Source organism: Pyrus communis, chromosome 11 (assembly GCF_041283825.1).
Source record: "Pyrus communis isolate YQ-2024b chromosome 11, ASM4128382v1, whole genome shotgun sequence".
Classification (NCBI taxonomy): domain Eukaryota; kingdom Viridiplantae; phylum Streptophyta; class Magnoliopsida; order Rosales; family Rosaceae; genus Pyrus; species Pyrus communis.
In genome coordinates this window covers 8,236,080-8,256,522 of record NC_142575.1, presented here as the reverse complement: position 1 = coordinate 8,256,522, position 20,443 = coordinate 8,236,080, and the positions used below count along the sequence as shown (strand labels likewise).

At 38.0% G+C, this 20,443-nt stretch overlaps 1 protein-coding gene and 1 pseudogene across 1 annotated transcript; both read right to left on the bottom strand.

Moving 5' to 3' along the window:
* Positions 1–624: 624 nt before the first annotated feature.
* On the bottom strand, positions 625–2,443 carry LOC148692839 (uncharacterized; annotated as a pseudogene).
* Positions 2,444–11,690: 9,247 nt separating this feature from the next.
* Positions 11,691–14,700, bottom strand: LOC137715656 (uncharacterized). The gene is made up of 4 exons (XM_088679062.1): positions 14,052–14,700; positions 13,741–13,966; positions 12,608–12,954; positions 11,691–12,386 (listed from the first exon to the last, which is right to left on the bottom strand). The coding sequence occupies exons 1-4, from the start codon at positions 14,559–14,561 to the stop codon at positions 11,898–11,900; spliced, it is 1,572 nt and encodes a 523-aa protein (XP_088535188.1). The 5' UTR covers positions 14,562–14,700; the 3' UTR covers positions 11,691–11,897.
* Between the last annotated feature and the right edge of the window lie 5,743 nt (positions 14,701–20,443).

The window sequence follows — 20,443 nt, the reverse complement described above, 5'->3', positions numbered from 1 at the left end:
CCCAAAGATGACATTGTATGTTGTTGGGCAGTCAACCACCAAGAAGTTAGCAGTGATGGTGGCTGTGTACGGGCCTGTACCGATGGTGAAGGGTAAATGTACACTCCCTAAAGGTTGCACGACATCACCAGAGAAGCTTATCAGAGGAGAAACCGAGTGATCGAGCAAATGTTTAGCTACATTAAGTGTTTTGAAAGCTTCAACAAACATGATATTGACCGACACCCCCGTGTCTACCAGGATTTGTCGTACATCAAAGTTGGTTATGTGAGCCTCCACAATCAGTGGGTCATTGTGAGGATAGATGATACCTCTTTCTTCCTCAGGGTAGAAACATATTAGATCCTAGTTAGGCTTTTGATACTTGCCTCCCCTGATGTCTTCCACATGAAACACTTAGTGGCTAGACTTCAACGTTCGTTCATTGTTTTTCATGGCCCTGTTGGAAGATTCAGATATGAGTGTGCCACCGCTTATGGAATATATCACATTTACTTGGCGTTGGTTGCGGTTATCTCTTGGAGGGTGAAGGATGAACTGGTCAATTTTTCCTTCTCGTGCCAAAGCTTCAATATGATCATGGAGGGTGATACATTTTTCACCGTCATGGCCATTATACTCGTGTTAACCACAAAACACATACATGTTCTTCGTGGACTTGAAATCTGGCTCCCTCGGCCTTGGCTTTGGTATCAAGTGAGCTATATTTGAGTAAATGGTCGTGCATGTGGTGTTCAAAGGTGTGTATGTCTTATACCTCGGGGTAGGACATTTCTTGACACGTGTTTGGCCCACTGCATTGACTGTCTAGGGGCGGGTATTATCGTGGTGATACATTTGGTTATCGTGATAATGCCCCTTACTTTTTTTTATTAAAATGAGACTGGTGAGGATGAAAGTCTTTCCTCTTGCCTTGAGAATGATACGTCTGTTGACTTGGCGAGGTATTAGGTAGGGTAGGGGGAAGCGTCGCTGTTGTTTGGAAGGTTGAGGTCTTCTCATTCGGTTGGATTTGGCTTCCACTCCCCATTTACTGATAAGGGATGACTGTAGGGAGTTTCCTTTAATATGTCTTTGCCTCAGCGGAGGCATGGTTATAAGCATGTGCCATTACCTCAGAGTAAGTTTTCCAAGTGTTATCATTGATCATGTACTTGAAAAAACAGTCGCGTAGGCCTGCCATGAAGGCTTTAAGGGCGGTCTTATCATCTGCCTCAACGCAACGAGAATACTCGTGGCTGAAGCGGCCAGCATACTTTCGTAGTGACTCATCCGGCTTCTGGCGAATAGTGTACAAGTCATCTGCGGAATGCAAGCGATCTGTCTAGAAGATGTGTTGAGAGGCAAATAGTTTCCTCAGTTCCTCAAATGAGTCTACTGTCTTAGGTGGAAAACGGCAATACCAATTCAAAGCTCCGCCAGAGAGGGTAGAGGGGAAGAGAAGACATCGTTCTTCGTCAGTGTGCATCCAGTATGCCATGGTGGACTCAAAGAGGTTAAGGTGTTCAATTGGGTCCTCCCTTCCAGTGTAGAGTTGTAAGCCAAGCTTTTGCTTTGTCTTTGCTAGGAGGAGGGTGTCGAGGGTCCTCCTTGTAAGAGGGCTAGGCTTAGGTTGGTTCCAGTCAGGTATTTCGGCCTGACGTTTAGCCTTCAACTTGTTTACTTCCTCAAGGAGTTGTAGGACAAAGGGGTCCTGAATGGGGTCAGGTATTGCTGGATCATTCTTCCCTAAGTCTCCATCTCCTCTTGGAAGTAGGAAAGCTTGGTCAAGGGCATGGGATTTTTCTTTGGACTCACCGTACTGACTTCCAGGGCGAGCCTGTCGAAACGCCCCCGAGTCCCCCGTACCTTTATATTCCTCTAGGACATGTCGCTCATTCCCTAGATTGGCAATTGGCTTGGGGCATGGGAGAGGACCGAACCTTTCAGAAACCCTTGGATCATTGACCTTCGAGCTTATGTGGATGGGGTTCTCTCGACGTTGCCTCAGGAAGTGCTGACAGTCGCGATAAATGTCTTTTGATCATTCTATTCCTTCTGCAAGAAGGTGCCTTCCTCCACTTCTCCTGCTTCGGGTCGAAGCAGCTAGGTCGAGAGAGGTCTCATGTTGATCAACACCTTGATGAGTAACTTGCTCCCCATTAGGGATATCCATGTTGAAGGCAGGTGATCCCCCGTGTTGGGGAACACTCAGGTGGTGGTTGACTTCCCCGGGGGCGATGAGTTCGTGTGTTTGATTATGCCTAACTTTATGGAGCATTCCGAAGAACTGCTCATACTGCTCCTAGAGGATCTGATTCTTTATCGCTATCTTGTTGTTCTGAGCCTCTAGCTCATCAACTTTAGCCTGAAGAGCAAACCTCTTTCGTTCCTTCTTTCGTTGCTTTGCACTAAGTGCGAGGGGGGTGTCGTTCTGCGTGCTGTGGCTTCCTTCACTCCCCATGTTGGAGAGGGGTGCCTGGTCGAAAGAAAGTGTGCAAATGGTGGAAACCAGCTTGACAAAGCTTGAGAGAGTATGAATAAGTGTGATTCCCACAGACGGGGCTAAATGTTGATGCACAAAATCGACGAGGACTTTGATACAACAGAAAGTGTGAAGTTTGTGACATTCGCTAGGTTGCTCTGGTCATTAATGTGGATAAGTATGTAAATGAATAGAGACAGGGAAGCAAATAACACAAGATTTATGTGGTTCACCTAGATTGGCTACGTCCACGGAGTAGAGGAGTTCTCATTAGTTGTGAAGGGTTTACACAAATACATAGGTTCAAGCTCTCTTTTAGTGAGTTCTAGTGAATAGTTTAGTACAAATGACATTAGGGATTATTGTGGGAGAATGATCCCCTTTTATAGAAGAGAGTTTTTAGCTTTGTTCTAACATTGACACGTGTCGTGTTGTGATTGGCCTCTGATATCGACACGTGTTGCGCTATGATTGGCCTCTGATACCAACATGTGTCGTGTTGTGATTGGCCTCCTGGTTGGAGGAAAAGTCTTGTGGGTCCTTGACGGTATGTTGTTGACCGGTGTTTAGTAGTTTCGGGATTGGTCAAGTATGGTACAAACAAGATTAATATTGTCTCTTGCTGCAACTAAAGGGTGGAAACTCAAGCAACTCGATGTCAAGAATGTATTGTTACATGGCTTTCTTGATGAAGAGGTCTATATGTCACAACCATTGGGTTTCATTAACAAATATCATCCTGAATATGTTTGCAAATTGGAAAGATCTCTCTGTGGACTCAAACAAGCTCCTCGAGCTTGGAATTATAGGTTTACTACTTTCTTATTTTCACTAGGGTTCCAACATCTTTTGCTGATCCCTCATTGTTTGTTAAACATGATGGCAAGTCCATTATTGTGTTGCTTCTATATGTGGACGATATAATTCTTACTGGTGACAATGATGGTTGTATTCAAAATGTGGTTTCTCAATTGACAAGGGAGTTTAACATGAAAGATTTAGGCATCCTTCATTATTTTTTGGGGCTGCAAATTGATTATCAATCTCTGGGCAAGTTTGTTCATCAAACAAAATATGTTCAAGATCTTCTCATCAAGATTGACATGTTACAATGCAAGCCATGTATTACACCATGTCATACGAATCAGAAGCTCTTGAATCATGGCAGCTCATCCTTCTCCAATCCTACTTTATATAGAAGTATTGTTGGTGCTTTACAATGTTTGACTTTCACCCGTCCAGATATTGCATATTCTGTCAACCAGGTTTGCCAATTTATGCACTCTCATTTGGAATCTCATTTTATTGCTGTGAAGAGGATACTGAGATATCTCAAAGGTACTTTAGGTTGGGGAATATGTTTTCGACCTGGTTCATTGGATCTTAAAGCATACACGAACGCTGACTGGGCTAGTGATCCCAATGATAGGCGTTCTACAACAGGTTTTGAGGTCTTTCTGGGCTCCAATCCAATTTCATGGAGTTCTAAAAAACAACACACAGTCAGTAAGTCGTCTATTGAAGCTGAGTATCGAGCAATGGCTACTACAACCGCTGAGATCGTTTGGCTTCAACAATTGCTTAAAGATCTTCATATTGATTGTTTTTTCCCTTATCTTCTTCATTGTGATAATATCTCTACCATGGCCCTCGTTACAAATCCAGTTTTACACTCTAAAGCTAAACACATCGAAGTTGATTGTCACTTTGTTAGGGAACAGGTACAACAAGGAGTCATTTCTCTTCAGTTTGTTGCCTCTGCAGATCAGTATGCATACATTCTCACAAAAAGGTTATGTTCTCCTCTATTTGCTCATCATTGTTCCAATCTTATGCTTGGGGATTCCCAACATAAGATTAAGGGGGAATGTGATGCGAGATTTATACGCACACAAATTAAACCCTATTTGTGACAATTGTAGTAATGATGTAAGTAGGGATCGTTCTAACCGGGGATTAACTAGGGGTGCTAAACACTTGACTCAAATAAATAAAACTAACTTTTAAAACACTTAACTCACTTAAAGAAAACTCGAAACAAGTTCACAAGACTCAAAATGAGCTAAAAACACAATCTAAAACATAATTGAACCAATTAGATACTCTAAGACAATTGGGAATTTGGTTTTGTACGAAAATCAACAAGCAAAACAAGAATGTAAACTAGGCAGATTTGGACGAATTTAAAGGTGTTTGTGACTCCAAATACTTAAAAACCAAAATAAGACAGATTATAATGACTAAAACTTAACAAAATATGGGGGGATTGTGTTTGGATGAGATTAAATTAAATGGACAGATTATAATTAAGGGCAAAATGTAAATATGAATGTGATGAAAATATGGATGATGGAATAGCTAAGGGGTTCTTCTCCACACATGTTACACTTGCATACAAGATGATTTTCAGTTGGTCTTTCGATAAATTATGAAACTCAACACCCCGGGTTAATTAGGTCCGCTTAAATTAACCGTCAAGTTCTCCTTAAGTTAATGAATTGGATGGGTTTGCGCAACGCAATTCACAACATTCTCCAAAAGTCCTTTACGTGAAAAGCACAATAAAGATACAATCAAAGATCATTAAGCATCATGAAAACTATAAGTGTTGACGAGGCATTCGTTACTATGATGAGCATGAAACTAGTGCCAAGAATTCATTTAACGCAATTGTTTATAAGCAACCTCCATTACTTGTGAATATAAGTTCATAACTATTAGGTGAAACTCACTTATATTCTAGCGTCATATTCATGCATGAAAATTAAGCGTGCACTCTCAATAAACATACATAAATAAGTTATCAATCAAACGGTTAAACAAATTGAATCCACAACTTATGAAATTCCAACCAAAGGTAATCAATTCATATTGCAAGCATAAACATGGTTTCAAATCACCCCCTAGCTAAAGGGGGTTTAGTTCCTCATACATACAAGACAAAGAGAATTGAATTTAAACATTGAAATCAAAGAAACACCTAAACATTCCAACAACTCAAACTTGAATTGTATGAACGTTTAGGCCCTCTTCTCTTCCTCTTTGTTGCGGCACAAGGTCTAAGGATAGGTTTTTGGGGGGATGAGGAGTGGTTGGAGTGGCTGCAATGAAGAGAAAATATGCAGAAAATGGAAGGGATATGCACGGCAAAGAATGGGGATTTTGTGTTAGTGTGTTGTGTGTTTGTTTTGTGGTGAATGGAATAGAATGGGAATGCATGTGAGTGACAATTAGGGTGAATGGTGGCTGCAATGATGAAGTGTGATGGCTGGAAGGTGTAGATGATTATGGGTATGATAAGTGATAAGTGTATGGTTATGATAAGTGATAAGTGTATGGTTATGATAAGTGATAAGTGTATGGTTATGATAATTGTATGATATGTGGTTATGATAAGTGTATGATATGTGGTGATGATAAGTGTATGATATGTGGTGACTATGGTTTGGTCTTCAATTTCGTCCATCTACTTGGCTTTAAGCATATGCAATCCATTTAATGCCCCAAACTACTCCAAAATGCACCAAAATGCACTTTCTTGCTCCTTTAGCCCTTTGAACCTACAAACACACGAAAATAGCTTAAAGTACTAAAATTACTAAGTACTAGTAACATAAATGCAAGAAAACAAGCAAACTAAGGCGCATAAATATGCTCCTATCAAATTCCCCCACACTTAGCTTTTGCTAGTCCTCGAGCAAAACAAAAGAACACAAAACTAGACAAAACGAACAAAACACAACCTACACCTTCCAACATTTGCCTCAGGGATTTCCAATGCACATGACATGTTAAAAATCATCATTCCCACAGATTTTAGTCATCTTCACACTTAAGTACATTCTTAATCATAGTCACCACATACTAGTTCACAATTAAGCATTTAAAACCATGTTTTGAATGTAGTAACATGCCTTAGAGAATTTGCTCAATTTCTTACAAGATATGCACTCAATTTTTACTCCAATTTTCTGACTACACACCCTAATCTAGTTATATGTGAGAAGATTGATGTAAGCATGAAAACGAACACTCACATATATGTATCCCAAAGGAAGCAATTTCTGGAGTTAATAAGCATGTTTAGGTATGATCTCATGAATGGAATGCTCCTACTTAGATGCGAGAACCAGTGACACCATATGCTCATACCAAGTTCAAACTCCACAAATTGAAACACATAACACTCAAGATTGAAGTCACAGGTTGTACTGGGGTTTGGGGTGTTTGGATAACAAAGAAAGATAGGGATAAACAAAAGTTCTTTGAGCAATAGTGAGCAAAGTAATGAATTAGGAACTTAGAATTTCCTTTAGAGCGCAGAAAACAACTTTTAGACAAATAGGGGAGATTCAAACAACTCTTATTTTTCTTTTCCTTTTCATGACTTTTTTTTTTTTTTCAAATTCTAGCCGTGCCTATGGCACAACAACTCTCATCAATAATCCTTCCCCCACACTTATTTTCTGCAACATATTAATCAAAAGGAATTCATTTTCCGTCATGCTTACTATGCTTCAAGAACAAGGGTACGGATGGTCCTAATCTAGGCTAGGTGAGGATGATATGGGTTAACAAAGAACATGGGCTAAACAAGGCTCAACGGGGTTAACTTAAACAAATAATGAAGTAGGATACACGGCAATTTGGCTTTGGTGGTGGTCACTACACAACTTCTTCTTGAATATGTGTTATGCAAATCAATAACATGCTTTGAATGAAATGGGCATGAGTTCTAGCATTTGGAACTATATGATGAAACGCCTTCTAAGTAGTAACCAAACAAAGAATAATGAGACCATGCAACGATTTTAGAAAACAATAATGCACAGATTTTAACTCTCCAAATAACGTTTAGGCTCAAGTCTCACAAGGTTGTAGCGTTTGTTTGAGTTCCTTCCTTCAAGCATGTTACAGAAACAAATTTTTCTTTTATGATTGCATGTGAAGTCATACATTATAACCATAACCAAGCATATACCAAGAGTAAATCAAACTTTTCTCCATGTTTCTAACTCTTTTTAACAGTCATGCAATTACAAACCAAATCCTCATCATTGTGTTGGAAGGTACCCTAAGACACAAACACACAAAAACGACTCAAAACACTCTTTTTAGGTTTTTCAAAACATTTTTTTTCAAATTTTTATGTGCTTTTCGGAGTTATAAAACAAAAAATACTAAAACACTCTAAAACAGCTTAAAAACATTTTAAAACAGCAAGGAACAACACTTGAAGTTAAGAGTGATAAAATCCCACGAATTTGCAGCAAATATACTTAGTTACCCCCCCACACTTAAATCAAACATTGTTCTCAATGTTTTAAGCATAGATTCACACAAAACATAAGTAAACACACAAACAGCACTTAAACATACTAAACATGGCAGAATGTAACTAACAAAGAGAAGAGTTTAGGGACGCAAATCTGGTTATGGAGTGTAAATTCCATCTTCTCTTTGGTGATTGCATTGAGGCTTGATCTTGGTGATTCCACAGGCTTATTCTTGAACTGGGCTGGAGGATTCTTTTGGTCTCCCCCGAAGGTCTATGAGCGGTTTCAGGATTCAGACACATGGCAGGCAAGTACGAGGTGGAGGTGTTGACCTGTTTCTTTGTTCAATCTTTCCAATTCGTATTGAATACGAATTGGAAAGATTGATGTTTCATTGTCACCCGTCTTAGCTGTCCCTTCTCTGGCAGTGTATCAACCGTTGAAGATGACTACTCGAGAGCAATACTAGGTAAGCAACCAGGAATAGATTCCAGGTAGTCGGTTCCAGATCGGAAGGCTGACTCCAAGTGCCTCTGATTGCTCTCTTTCTCTTTGCCATGCGAGTAATAACAAGGACAAAGGAAAAGACAAGGAAAGAGCATGATATGAGATACATTTGCTTTCGCCCTTGATGATATGAGATACTTTTGCTTTTGAAGAGGCAGCGAATGAATCAGCACATTGGGGAAGAAGAAAAATTGAGTATTTCGAGAGGCTTTGTTGGGAGTGCGCCCTCAGAGGTGAGGAAGAGTTGGGCATTTTCTTCAGGTCTGCCTTGCCATAAAAGATGAAGGTCGACATATATAGGGATTTCCCAATAGCAAGTGGTGGTACTGTTCTTTTACCCTTGTCGACAAAAGTTTTGATCCAGCAAATCCGGCTTTTTGAAATTCAAATAGTGATGACTCTTCGATCTTTGAAAACACCTCTTTGATTTCTGAGCAGGCGCCTCTTCGATTTCTGAACAAACGCCTCTTTGATTTCTGAGCGGCAAGTAGTAGTGCGGATGCGGCTCTGTCAGAGATCTTTTGACAAATTTGCACGCGTTTTCTGAAAAGCAGAGAAAGCGTCGCCGAACTTTACGCTTGTCGGCAAAAGTGTGTAGTTGCGATGATGACCTCCACGTGTTCTCAACTTTGTCAGAGATCTTTTGACAAAGTTGAACGCGTTTTCTGAAAAGCCGAGAGAGCGTCGTCGAACTTTACGCAGGAAATTCCGGCTTTTTGAATCGGTGGTCGTGTCACCTTCGCTTTTTATAGAGGTATCGATCACCTCCAACATGCACACTTTGAAGATTGCCCATTCTTGAAAATCGTCTCCGGCCCTTTTAGATTTTACTCCTACCCAACCCTTCTCTTTGAATACCTTTGAAAAATGGCTAACCCATCTAACATCTGCTTAGATTTGAGCCTCAGCAGTGATCCGAGTGCGCCGCGTCAGGTAAATGTATGGTGCCCTTCTTTCTTATCTTCTAATGGCCCTCTTACAGGTGAAGACTCCATGATGAAGGATGTAACAACAGCTACGATAGTAGCTAGGAACCTCCTCACTCCAAAAGATAGTAGGCTACTTTCAGAACGGTCCGATGAGTTGGCCGTTCAAGAGTCCCTAGCTCTCAGTGTTCAGTGTGCAGGCTCTGTATCCAACATGGGCCAACGCCTACTTGCTCGATCCCGCCAAGTTGAATCATTGATAGCGGAGGTGGAAAGTCTTAAGCAAGAGATCAAACAGCTTAAGCACGAGAATAGAAGTTTGCACGTGCTTGCAAATAACTATTCGACCAGAATGAAGAGGAAGCTTGATGAGCTGCAAGAATCCAATGGTCAAATTCAAAGTGACCGTCAAAGGTTTGCGGCTTTCTTCCAGATGCACCTTTTTCCTGGCTCATCAAGCGTTCCACCAAGTATTGAGGCCTCTTATTTGATGCCTCCCGCTTCTGTAGTTTTTCCAAGTAGTGGGGCTTCAAGTAAACAACCTTTGTGAAGGCTCCATCTTTCTTTGTTTAGCCCTCCCTTACAAAGTCCATTAATCATTACGGTATATGTCTTGGCATTAGGTTGAAATCCTTTTGATAATAAAATACAGAAGAGATCCCTTGCCGATTCAAGTTTTTCAGCAATGCACATACCTTCAATGAGAGTAGTGCAACACACAACATTTGGATCCAACTTTTAACCTACCATCTCTCTTAAAAGTTTCATTGCCTTGGAAAGTTGTTGGCTTTTACACAGGCCATCAATTAAAATAGAATAAGTTTGAACATCTGGAAAATGCCCACAAGCGTGCATTTTGGTAAGGGGTGTGATATCCACACACTTCATTTTACTTCACACATACCTTTTTAAATTTCGACCATCAGATCGGATGAATTGAAGAAGATCAACGGACATAAATTATCAAGGGTGTGTGAGAAGTAAAATGGGATGTGTGGATAGCACACCCCTTTGGAAAACAGCTTTTGTGCATCATGTATTTTGCCTAGCTTGCAAAATCCTTCCACAAGAGCGCTATAAGCAACGACATCCAGAACCACTATCCTACGAGACATTTCCTTAAAAAGCATCAGTGCCTCATTTATCCTTCTATGCTTACAACATTTATCAGTATGTTATAACTGTAAGCAGTAACCATGGAACCTTTGCTAAGCATTAGGTCAGAAACCTTTTTCGCATCACCCATTTCCCCTCGCAAGCAGTAACAACCCATTAGCGAATTGTAAGTAAACGTATCAGGTGCAATGTCTCTATGATTCATCATTTCAACCACAATTTTTGCTTCTACAACGATCCCCTCCTTACAATGTGTGTCAGCTAAGATGTTGTATGTGAATACATCTGCACTGATATGATCAGATTAACATGCATCTCGTCTTTTTTGTCAAAGATTAACGTGCATCTCTTGAGATAATGCAAGTTGTAAGAAAATTATAATCCAGCTTTTGTTATGAACTAGTGGACCTTTTAATTACACTTTGGAATAATCCAGCTTCCATTGTTTTCTTGGTCTTCCCTATTCAATGACTCTTTATATTAAAATATCCTAATTCTGTTTTTCCACTATTAAAATTTGTATATACATATTTTTCTTTTATCAAATTGAATATAAGTTTTCTAAAAAAATAATTGCTTATATGGGTGATTATTTTTCAATAGGAGATTGAATGTTTTAAAATATACTTGGACTGCTTTAAATGACTTGGCGTGCCATTTCGACCGCGATATAAGGTGATTTAGAGCATTTCTAATGGAGTAGGCAAATGGGTAATTAAACGTATTTTGATGAGCCACGTCAGCAAAAACATGCTTGGTATAGGCAATTGAGTAGGCAAAGTTTACCTACACCTACAAAGTAAGCAATGTCATTGCCTACTTTCAACATTATAGGAAAATAGGGTTCCACATTTATATTTATAATCAAGTATTCCATATGGATGAAGGAGACAAAAATAAAGGATAAGAGGAGATGTTAGAGATGTTAGAGATGAAAATAAAATAATAAATAAAATTTGCCTATTTGGTTTACCTATTCTATTGGAGTGATGCACTTTTTTTGTGAGGCAATTAAGTAGACAACTTGTCACGTCAACCATTATAGTACAATTTTGTCTATTTTCTTTGCCTTCACTGTTGGAGACAATCTTAGGCCTCGTTTGGCAGCTCGGACTGTACTGACTATTTCTGTCGGATAGGATAAATAGCCACTGGATAGTACTGACTAAATTAGTCAGGCGTTTGGTGCAGTATCGGATTAATGACCGTATTATTTATACTGTGTTTGGTACTGAACCGGATAGGACAAAAGAAAAAAAAAATTTAACATATCTTTCTTTGTTTGTTGAACTTTTCTCATATTGATACCTATTGAAAACCACATAAATTTTCAAATAACAAAGAAAAATAGTAAATTTCATACATCAAATTCAAAATATTTTCTAATAACATAAAAAAAGGTTCACAAAAAACAACTACAATCGTTACGATATATAATCCAACCACATATCCAAGTTCATAAAATATACAAATGCAAGGTGGTTTCAGTAAGAAACAGTTTGTCCAGATAGCCAAAATATATGCATGCTACTTTTAACAAAATATATGCATGCTACAGCTTTTAACAAAATATATTGTTGTTGGTTTGAAATGTCAATTGGGGTTACTTTATCCAAGTAACATGAGTACAAAGGCTTTTTTCATTGCACCATCCAAAGACGAGAATGTCCTCTCATTCTGTGGCTTTTCGAAAAGGATATTTAGTGCCTTGATTTGATCCTCAATAGACAAATCCATCTTTGACAATTCTGAAACAATCTCAGGTTTTGGATCCACTCCTTTCCCAAAAGCAACTTGTAAAACTTCACCCAACTTATCAACTGATTCAGAAAGCATTTCTTTAAATGCCACAGCAAGATCATTATCATTAGTAGCTCTCTTCCTTTTCCGGGTACTTGAACTACTGGACCGTCGAGCAACAGAGGGAGAACTAGTCTCCACCTCATCTTCATCTTCACTAATGTGCTCAGGCTCATTCATCATCTCAGTAGGAGTTGCAGCTCCTACTCCGGTTGCTCGGTATTTCCCAAAAATAACATTCAATCTATCATACAATGGAAACGATTTTCCTAGCCAGCCTTCTGCTTCTTTGTTAACCTGCAATGCGAAAACAAATCACACTATCCATAAAATACAAACAATCTTATTTTGTTCCCTTCAACCTGTCTTGATATAATCAAGCATCCATTAATTTAATTAAGCTGTTATAATGAATAGGGCTAAAGGGTATGGTTTGGTACTATTAAATTATATGTAAGGGAACATGTTAAGTAATCAAATATGTAAAGTTAAATTCTAGTATTATGTTCGAGAATTACCTTTATATAGGATTGCCATACTTCAGTGCTATCAACCTCAATACACTTTCGTACATCATTCCATGCAAAACCAGTTTTATTAACCATCTCATAAACTATTGCATAATCTTTTTTCCACCTCCTCATTTTGGACTCAATATGTGGAACTGCCTTTATATTGGCATTAGGACATTTCAAATTAATAGCTGTTTCAAACTGAGCCATTGTCTCAGGTTTGAAACAACCGTTATCACATCGCAAATTCTTAACAACTGCCTCCTCAAGTATGGAGAGCAATGCATCTTCTTCATGTTGTTTCCAAACCCTTCTACTTCCTTTTGGTTGACTATTTTGTTCACTTTCCATTCCTACAATTACATACACAACATGTGGAACACCCTTTATATTGGCATTAGGACATATAATCAATAATGCATATAATTAATAGTAAGTGAAAAAAACCATAAACAAATCATCACACTTTTTAAATAAATACATAACCAAGTTGCACTTTGTTCGAATAAAGTATCATAACCGAATACATAAGAAATCACTATTTGTTCAAATAACAAACCATAACCAAATCACAACGTGCATATGTAAAAAAATTTAATCAAATCACACTTGTGCACGCCACTCATTGTACATATTCATAGCCAAAGTGTTTCTCCATGCAGTTCATTCTTGTGTAGGTTGAACACTGTCAATCATATCTTCATCATCATCACTACTTTCAGATTCGTCCAAGTTTAGGATTTCATTTTCTATTGGATCAGCTGACATATGCCTTCTAATAAGATTATGTAATAGGCAGCATGCTGTCATAATCCTAAATTGTGTTTTAATTGGGAAAAATGATGGACCTCTTAAGATGCTCCAACGCATCTTAAGTAGTCCAAAACATCTTTCAATGATATTTCTAGCTTGAGCATGTTTCATATTGAAATACTCCTCATGATTAATCGGGAGTCTTCTATTTCTCTGCTCCGAGAGATGGTAACGCACTCCCCTATACGGTGCAAGGTATCCTGGACCATTTGTGTACCCACCATCCACAAGGTAGTAACACCCTAACACACAAAAAAATGTATGTTACTATATATAAGAAAAATGAGGATTCAAATTACTAATATAAACAAATAATCTATTGTTACCCGTGGGAACTTTTAATCCCGATGGTCTACTTATCGCATCTCGGAGTACTCTAGAATCAGATGCCGACCCTTCCCAACCTGGGTACACAAATATAAAATTCATGTCCATATTACAGACTCCCAACATATTGGTCGCAATCTCTCCCTTCCTTGATCGGTATCTTGGTTTATCTCGCTCAGGGACATGAACATTAATGTAAGTCCCATCCAATGCCCCCAAGCAATTCTAAAAAAAATCATTAACATTAGTATGCTCAATATATTTAATTACATTAATTTTAGAAGTAATTTTTATAAAATATGAAGAATACCTCAAACCAACTCCATTTAGGATCTGGGTAGGCATTAGGAATGGGTTCTGGCACTTTCAAAAGTGTACCTTGTAGCCTTAACACTCCATGTAGAATGGAATTGAAATACCTACTTATGGTCTCCCCCGATTGACAAAACCTACTCCCAATTGCACGATTCTTGACATGATGTGCAAGTATATGCAAAAACATGCAAACTTGTTCTTCCATTGTCACTACAACATCCAATTTTACTCTACCGTGGTCACGAAGCATTTGACATAAATAGTGGAACGTTCTTCTATCCATTCTAATTTGGTTCACACACTGAACATCATCATATCCTATTATGCTATCTAAATAGGCTGACCCTACCATTCTCCTAACAAATGTGCGATTTCTAAGTGCAAGTTGCCGATTCCGCCTTCTAGCTGAATTATGATTCTTGATGAACCACATCATCAACCAAGTCACAATATTCAAGTACCACACGTTAACAATGAAACATGCCACAATCTTTCTTCGATCCATGTCTAGTGATAATATAAAATAACATTATTAGATAGTGGCAAAAAATTAAGTAACTGGAGCATGAATGCATAATAACACTGAAAACGGAAGGAAGCATGTTAACACACACACACGCACAATCTGCACACACATACACACACACACACTGCGCGCGCGCGCACACACACACACAATCTGCACACACACACACACACGCTGCACCCACACACACACAATCTGCACGAGCGCACGCACACACACAATCTGCGCACACACACACACGCTGCACACACACGCACACACACAATCTGCGCACATTGTAAGCACAAACACACACACACACACGCTGCCCTTGGTTTTCTCTTGCATTGCAAGCACACACACGCTGCACACACACACACACACACAATCTGCGCACATTGCAAGCGCAGACACACACACACACACACACAGCTCTTGGTTTTCTCTTGCATTTCAAGCGAGCACACACACACACACACACACACACACAATCTGCACACATTGCAAGCACAGACACACACACACGTTGCCCTTGGTTTTCTCTTGCATTGCAAGCGCGCACACACGCACACACATAATCTGCGCACATTGCAAGCACAGACACACACACGCACTGCACACACACACACACACCCTGCACACACACACACACACACGCCCTGCACACACACACACACACACACACACACACACACACGTTGCACAAACACACACGCTACACACACACACACTGCACACACTATCTGCGCACATCGCTGCACACATACACACCCTGCACACACACACACGCTGCACAAACACACACGCTACACACACTATCTGCGCACATTGCAAGCACAGACACACAGACACACACACAGAGTTAAAATTGTAAGTTCAACACCAACAACAAACCCTAAATTCGACCCCAATAGAAAACCCTAAAATTCAAAAATTCTAATTAAAACACAAAATTACATAATCATTTGCATAATTAGAGAGAAAATGATAACTAGATTCAATCAATTGAAAGAAAATTGCAAGAAAAATAGGAGGAGGGGGAAGAATAGAGGGAGGGGCGAAATCCTAGAAGAAGAAATCTGAAAAGTACTGTGATTCAAATGAAGAAGAAGAAGTTGAGAAGACGAACCTGGGATGAGAGGAAGAGATAGTGCCTGGAGAGGAAGAAAGAGCACCTAGAAAGCACTGGAGAGCGCCTGTAGAGGAAGAGATGGTGAGGAAGACTGCTATTTCCAACCGAAGCCCGACTAATTTGTATCGTGCATTTGCACGGTATTACTAAGCAGGTAAGCATCGGGTAAAAAAGGTGGGCCCGGATTATTTAATCCGGTGCTTATTTAATCCAAACGGTCACCAAACACGGTACACTGTATTATTAGTCATATCCGGTGCCTTATACGGTGTACCAAATAGGGCCTTATAATTGTAGTCTTAAAAATAGTCTCTCTAGCATTCTCCTAAAATAAAATGTATATGATAGCAATATCAGCATTTTTTTTAAGGGAAAATTGATCTCAGAATTTGGTAATGAAGAAATTAGTTGACAACATTTTAGCTTTATTCCAAATGAGTTGCCATTAAATCCACACCTCGAGGAGCTGAGTCAAATGAAAATAGTTGACGTTAGGCCATCTCCAACCGAATGAGGACCAAAGGGCTCCCTTTAACTCTATAGCCCTGCAAGAAATTAATATTTTAATAAATAGTGTCATACCATATTTTATACCATCTCCAATCGAGAGAGGCCAAAGGGCCATAGGGCAAACATAACCCCTTAACAAAAAACCATCTCCAACTGAGGGGGCCAAAATGTCATATGCCAAACATAATTTATTATTTTAATTGAATTAATATGGTTACTTAAGTTAAACTACCATATTAAAATAAGGTTTTCGGACATACTTTGAGTGCCATAACTTAAATTTAAAGATTCAACAACTTAAATTTAAAAACTACAACTTAAATTTAAAGACTACAACATCAATTTAAAGACTACAACAACTTAAATTTAAAAACTACAACTTAAATTTAAAAACTACACCTTAAATATAATTACAAAAATTAAAGGAAATTAAATGTAATATAATTAAATCTTTGAAATAACTTGTGAAAACACTTCGTCATAGTAATTGGCTTCACTTTCATGTCTGCTTCCGTCCTTTACCATTGCTTGATGTCATTTATTTAAACTTAGTTGAAGATGTTTTTTCCATCTTGAAGAACAACTCTTGTGATTTCGGGGATTCGGTGGAGTTGTGTCTTCGTAGAACTCATAGTACTTTTTGGACATACGAGTCCAAAGACCTTCACTTGTTTTGAGAACTCCCCTTGACACTACATTCCGAGAGCTATCTATAAGTCATGCAAAGAACTTCATCTTCTTTCGGGTCCAAACCCTTCCTTTCATTGCAGATGTCACCATTTGAAAATTATTGAAAAAACTAAAGGAAAGATTTTTGGAAGAGGTAAGAGAATAGAATGTGAAGAATTGAAATAAAATGAGGTAAGGTAGTATGGAATGGTGAAAATTATATGAGAAATGGTGTATGAATAGCTTAGGTATTTATAAGAAAATTATGTAGAAATGACGTTAGCATGACGCCAGGTTACTCTTGCAATTCAAATTCTTGGGCTGCCTGGGGTTGGCTGGCTGGCTGGCTGGAATGAGCCAGCCGGTTGGCTTGATTTCAGATTTTTGGCCCAGTGGAGCCCATAAGTCTTTTGAGCTAGACCCGGTTTGAGACCGTTTCGTGTCATTTCAAGCTATTTAGCTCTATGATCCTTTAGTCAGGTCGATTAGAGATGACCTTACACCCTTGATATTAAACTGTTTATGCAAGTCTTGCTTTGGACAATAAAATAAATTCGGCTTATGATAAGTTGATAATAAAATTTGTTGAACAAAAACGTGAAACCTACAAATCTGTCTGTCAACCATAATTTTGCTTTAATTACGACCATAGTTATGAAAAAAAAATTATTATCAGGACCTAAATGTGATTAAGAGCATGTTTAGAAGTGTTGTCACATCCCGGCCCGGGCCCCCACCACATCCCGGGCCCGCTCCACCACCATAGCACAATATTGTCCGCTTTGGGCCCCGACCACGCCCTCACGGTTTTGTTTCTGGGAACTCACACGAGAACTTCCCGATAGGTCACCCATCCTGGGATTGCTCTCGCGCGCTACTCGCTTAACTTCGGAGTTCCCATGGAACCCGAAGCCAGTGAGCTCCCAAAAGGCCTCGTGCTAGGTAGGGATGAGAATATACATTTAAGGATCACCCCCTGGGCGATGTGGGATGTCACAAGTGTTACCTAGATACACTATTAAATAACACTTTTGACAATGTTTGAAAAGAAAAAGTTCAAAAACGTTTCCGAGTAGAAAAATCACTTGGAAGTGGTTTATAGAAAAAGTAGTTGCTAGATACTTTTTTTCATAAAGCACTTTAAATACTTCTTTCAAAAAAAGGATTTGGATCCTCTCCTGAGCTAATGGAGAGGATCCTCTTGACCAATCATCGTGGACCATTGGATTTTTATCCAACGGTTACAAACAGGAGGTCCCTTTAAAGTTATAATGATTGTAGCCGTTGAATAAAAATCTAACAGCTCACGATGATTGGTCAGGAGGATCCTCTCCATTAGCTCTTGTAACCGTTGGATAAAAAGTCAACGACCCACGATAATTGATCAGGATGATCATCTCCATTAGTTCAAGAAAAGATCCAAATCCTTCAAAAAACACTTTGGTTCTTTTTTCAATAAGCAATTGAAGTTTTAACAAAAAGTTTAGGGTGAACTACCAATTAGTCCATGGCCTGGCCTAGGCCCAATGCGAGCAGGGCGACCGTCCGGGGCCCAAAAAAATTGGGGTCATCAAAATTATTAGGGTGTTTATATATGTTTTTATAAGTATAAATTTATAAAATTTGGTTTAGTGACAAAGAAATTTAACTAGAATTGGTGGCTTTGTTGTTTAAAATGAATGAAGAGGCCTTAGGTTCAAAACACCACGTGTTTATTTACATACCCATTTTTACAAATTTCTTTTTATAACAGTATAAAGTTATAAAATTTGGCTAAATGATCAAGAAGTTTAATTAGAATAAATGATTTTTGTTGTTTAAAATTAACGAGAGGTCCTAAGTTCGAAATGCTATGTGCATGTTTATTTTTTTCAATTTTCACAAATTTTTGTTTAGTTGTTAATTTATTTACTAGCTAGTAGCTATGTGGGTTGCTATTTTTAAATATCTGTTCCAATTCAAGTCTAATCTTCAGCAAAAAATAATGTGTAGACTAAATTTTTAGACCAAATTTGCAAATAATATTACGTGTCATCAAAAGGATTAATTTAGTATTCATTCATTACTTATACATATCCTTAAAGACTTAAAAACATTAATACTTTTTTAGTCTTATATTGAAGAGGTTAGTTAATAAGAAAACAAAACTCATATTATATCTACTTGAAAGCCTGAAGTTTTTTAGTTTCATTCTCTTGATACAAAATAAATTAATTATTCCGTATTTCTAAATTATTGAGTTTGAAGTGTTTTTCTAAATATAATTTTATCGATGTTTTACGTGTGAAAACAAATATTTTTTTTATATGAAATGAGGGCTTATTTTTTTATGTCGTCCCGGGCCTCAAAAATCTGTGGACCAACCCCAAGTCCATGAATTATCACCTTAGTGAAAATTAAGTCTCTAAACTATTTTTTTTCATAAAAATTAGTCATTGAATTATAAAAATCTGTCAATCACATTCCTAATATTCGATTCGAAACTACTATATTCAATTTTCTGTCAATTTAAGTCACGTTACTTGCATGTAATACATATTGGATGGTAGATTGGTAATTTTCCATAAAGAAATAGTGTATGGAGTTAATTTTGGAAGGTAAATTAGACATTAGATTCGCAACCTATATTAGCTTAGAGGTGAGAAAAGGATGTATTACACTGTAAAGTGTGTTAAGTGACTTAAGTTGATGAAAAATTGGATAAAATAGTTTTGAATATAATAGTAGGGATGAACTGCCAATTCAGTCCCTAAATTATCACCTGAATGAAAATTAGGTCCCTAAACTATTTTTCCAGAAAAATCAGTCATTGAATTATAAAAATCTGCAAATTACTTCCCTAATATTATATACGAAGCTACTCTATTCAATTTTCCGTCATTTTAAGTCACTTTACTTGCATGTGATACACATTAAAGGGTAGATTGATAATTTTTCATAAAGAAATAGTGTAAAAACGTAACTCTGGAGGGTAAATTAGACGTTAGATTCACAACCTATATGAAATGTGAAGAGCTTGAGAAAATGACGGTGTTGGACTTTAAAATGTGTCAAATGACTTAAGTTGACAAAAAAATTGGATAAAATAGCTTTGAATATAATAGTAGGGATAAAATTAGCAATTTTTTAGGGACTTATTTTACCTGAAAAATAATTCAGGGACCTAATTTTCACTAAGGTGATAATTGATTAATTAAATCGGCACTTTACCTTAATAGTAAGGATGCAATTAGCAATTTTTAATGAATTTAGAGACGTATTTTACCCAAAAAAATAATTTAGGGAACTAATTTTCACTGAAGTGATAGTTCAGAAACTAAATCAGCACTTCACCCAATTTTTTATACATGCTTCTTATAGAGGCCCTTACAATAAAAGTGCTTTGAGTAGAAGTGCTTCAAGCGTTTCTAAACTAACCCTAACTAGTTTTAGTTTGACGTCAAACAAAAAAGAAAAAAGTTTTGCTTTTTATTTTATTTTATCAAAAGATGAATGAAAATCGAATCTAAAATATCTTCTATTATCGTTAAATTACGAGCTAGTTGATCAAATGTAATTCAAGCGGCCCCTT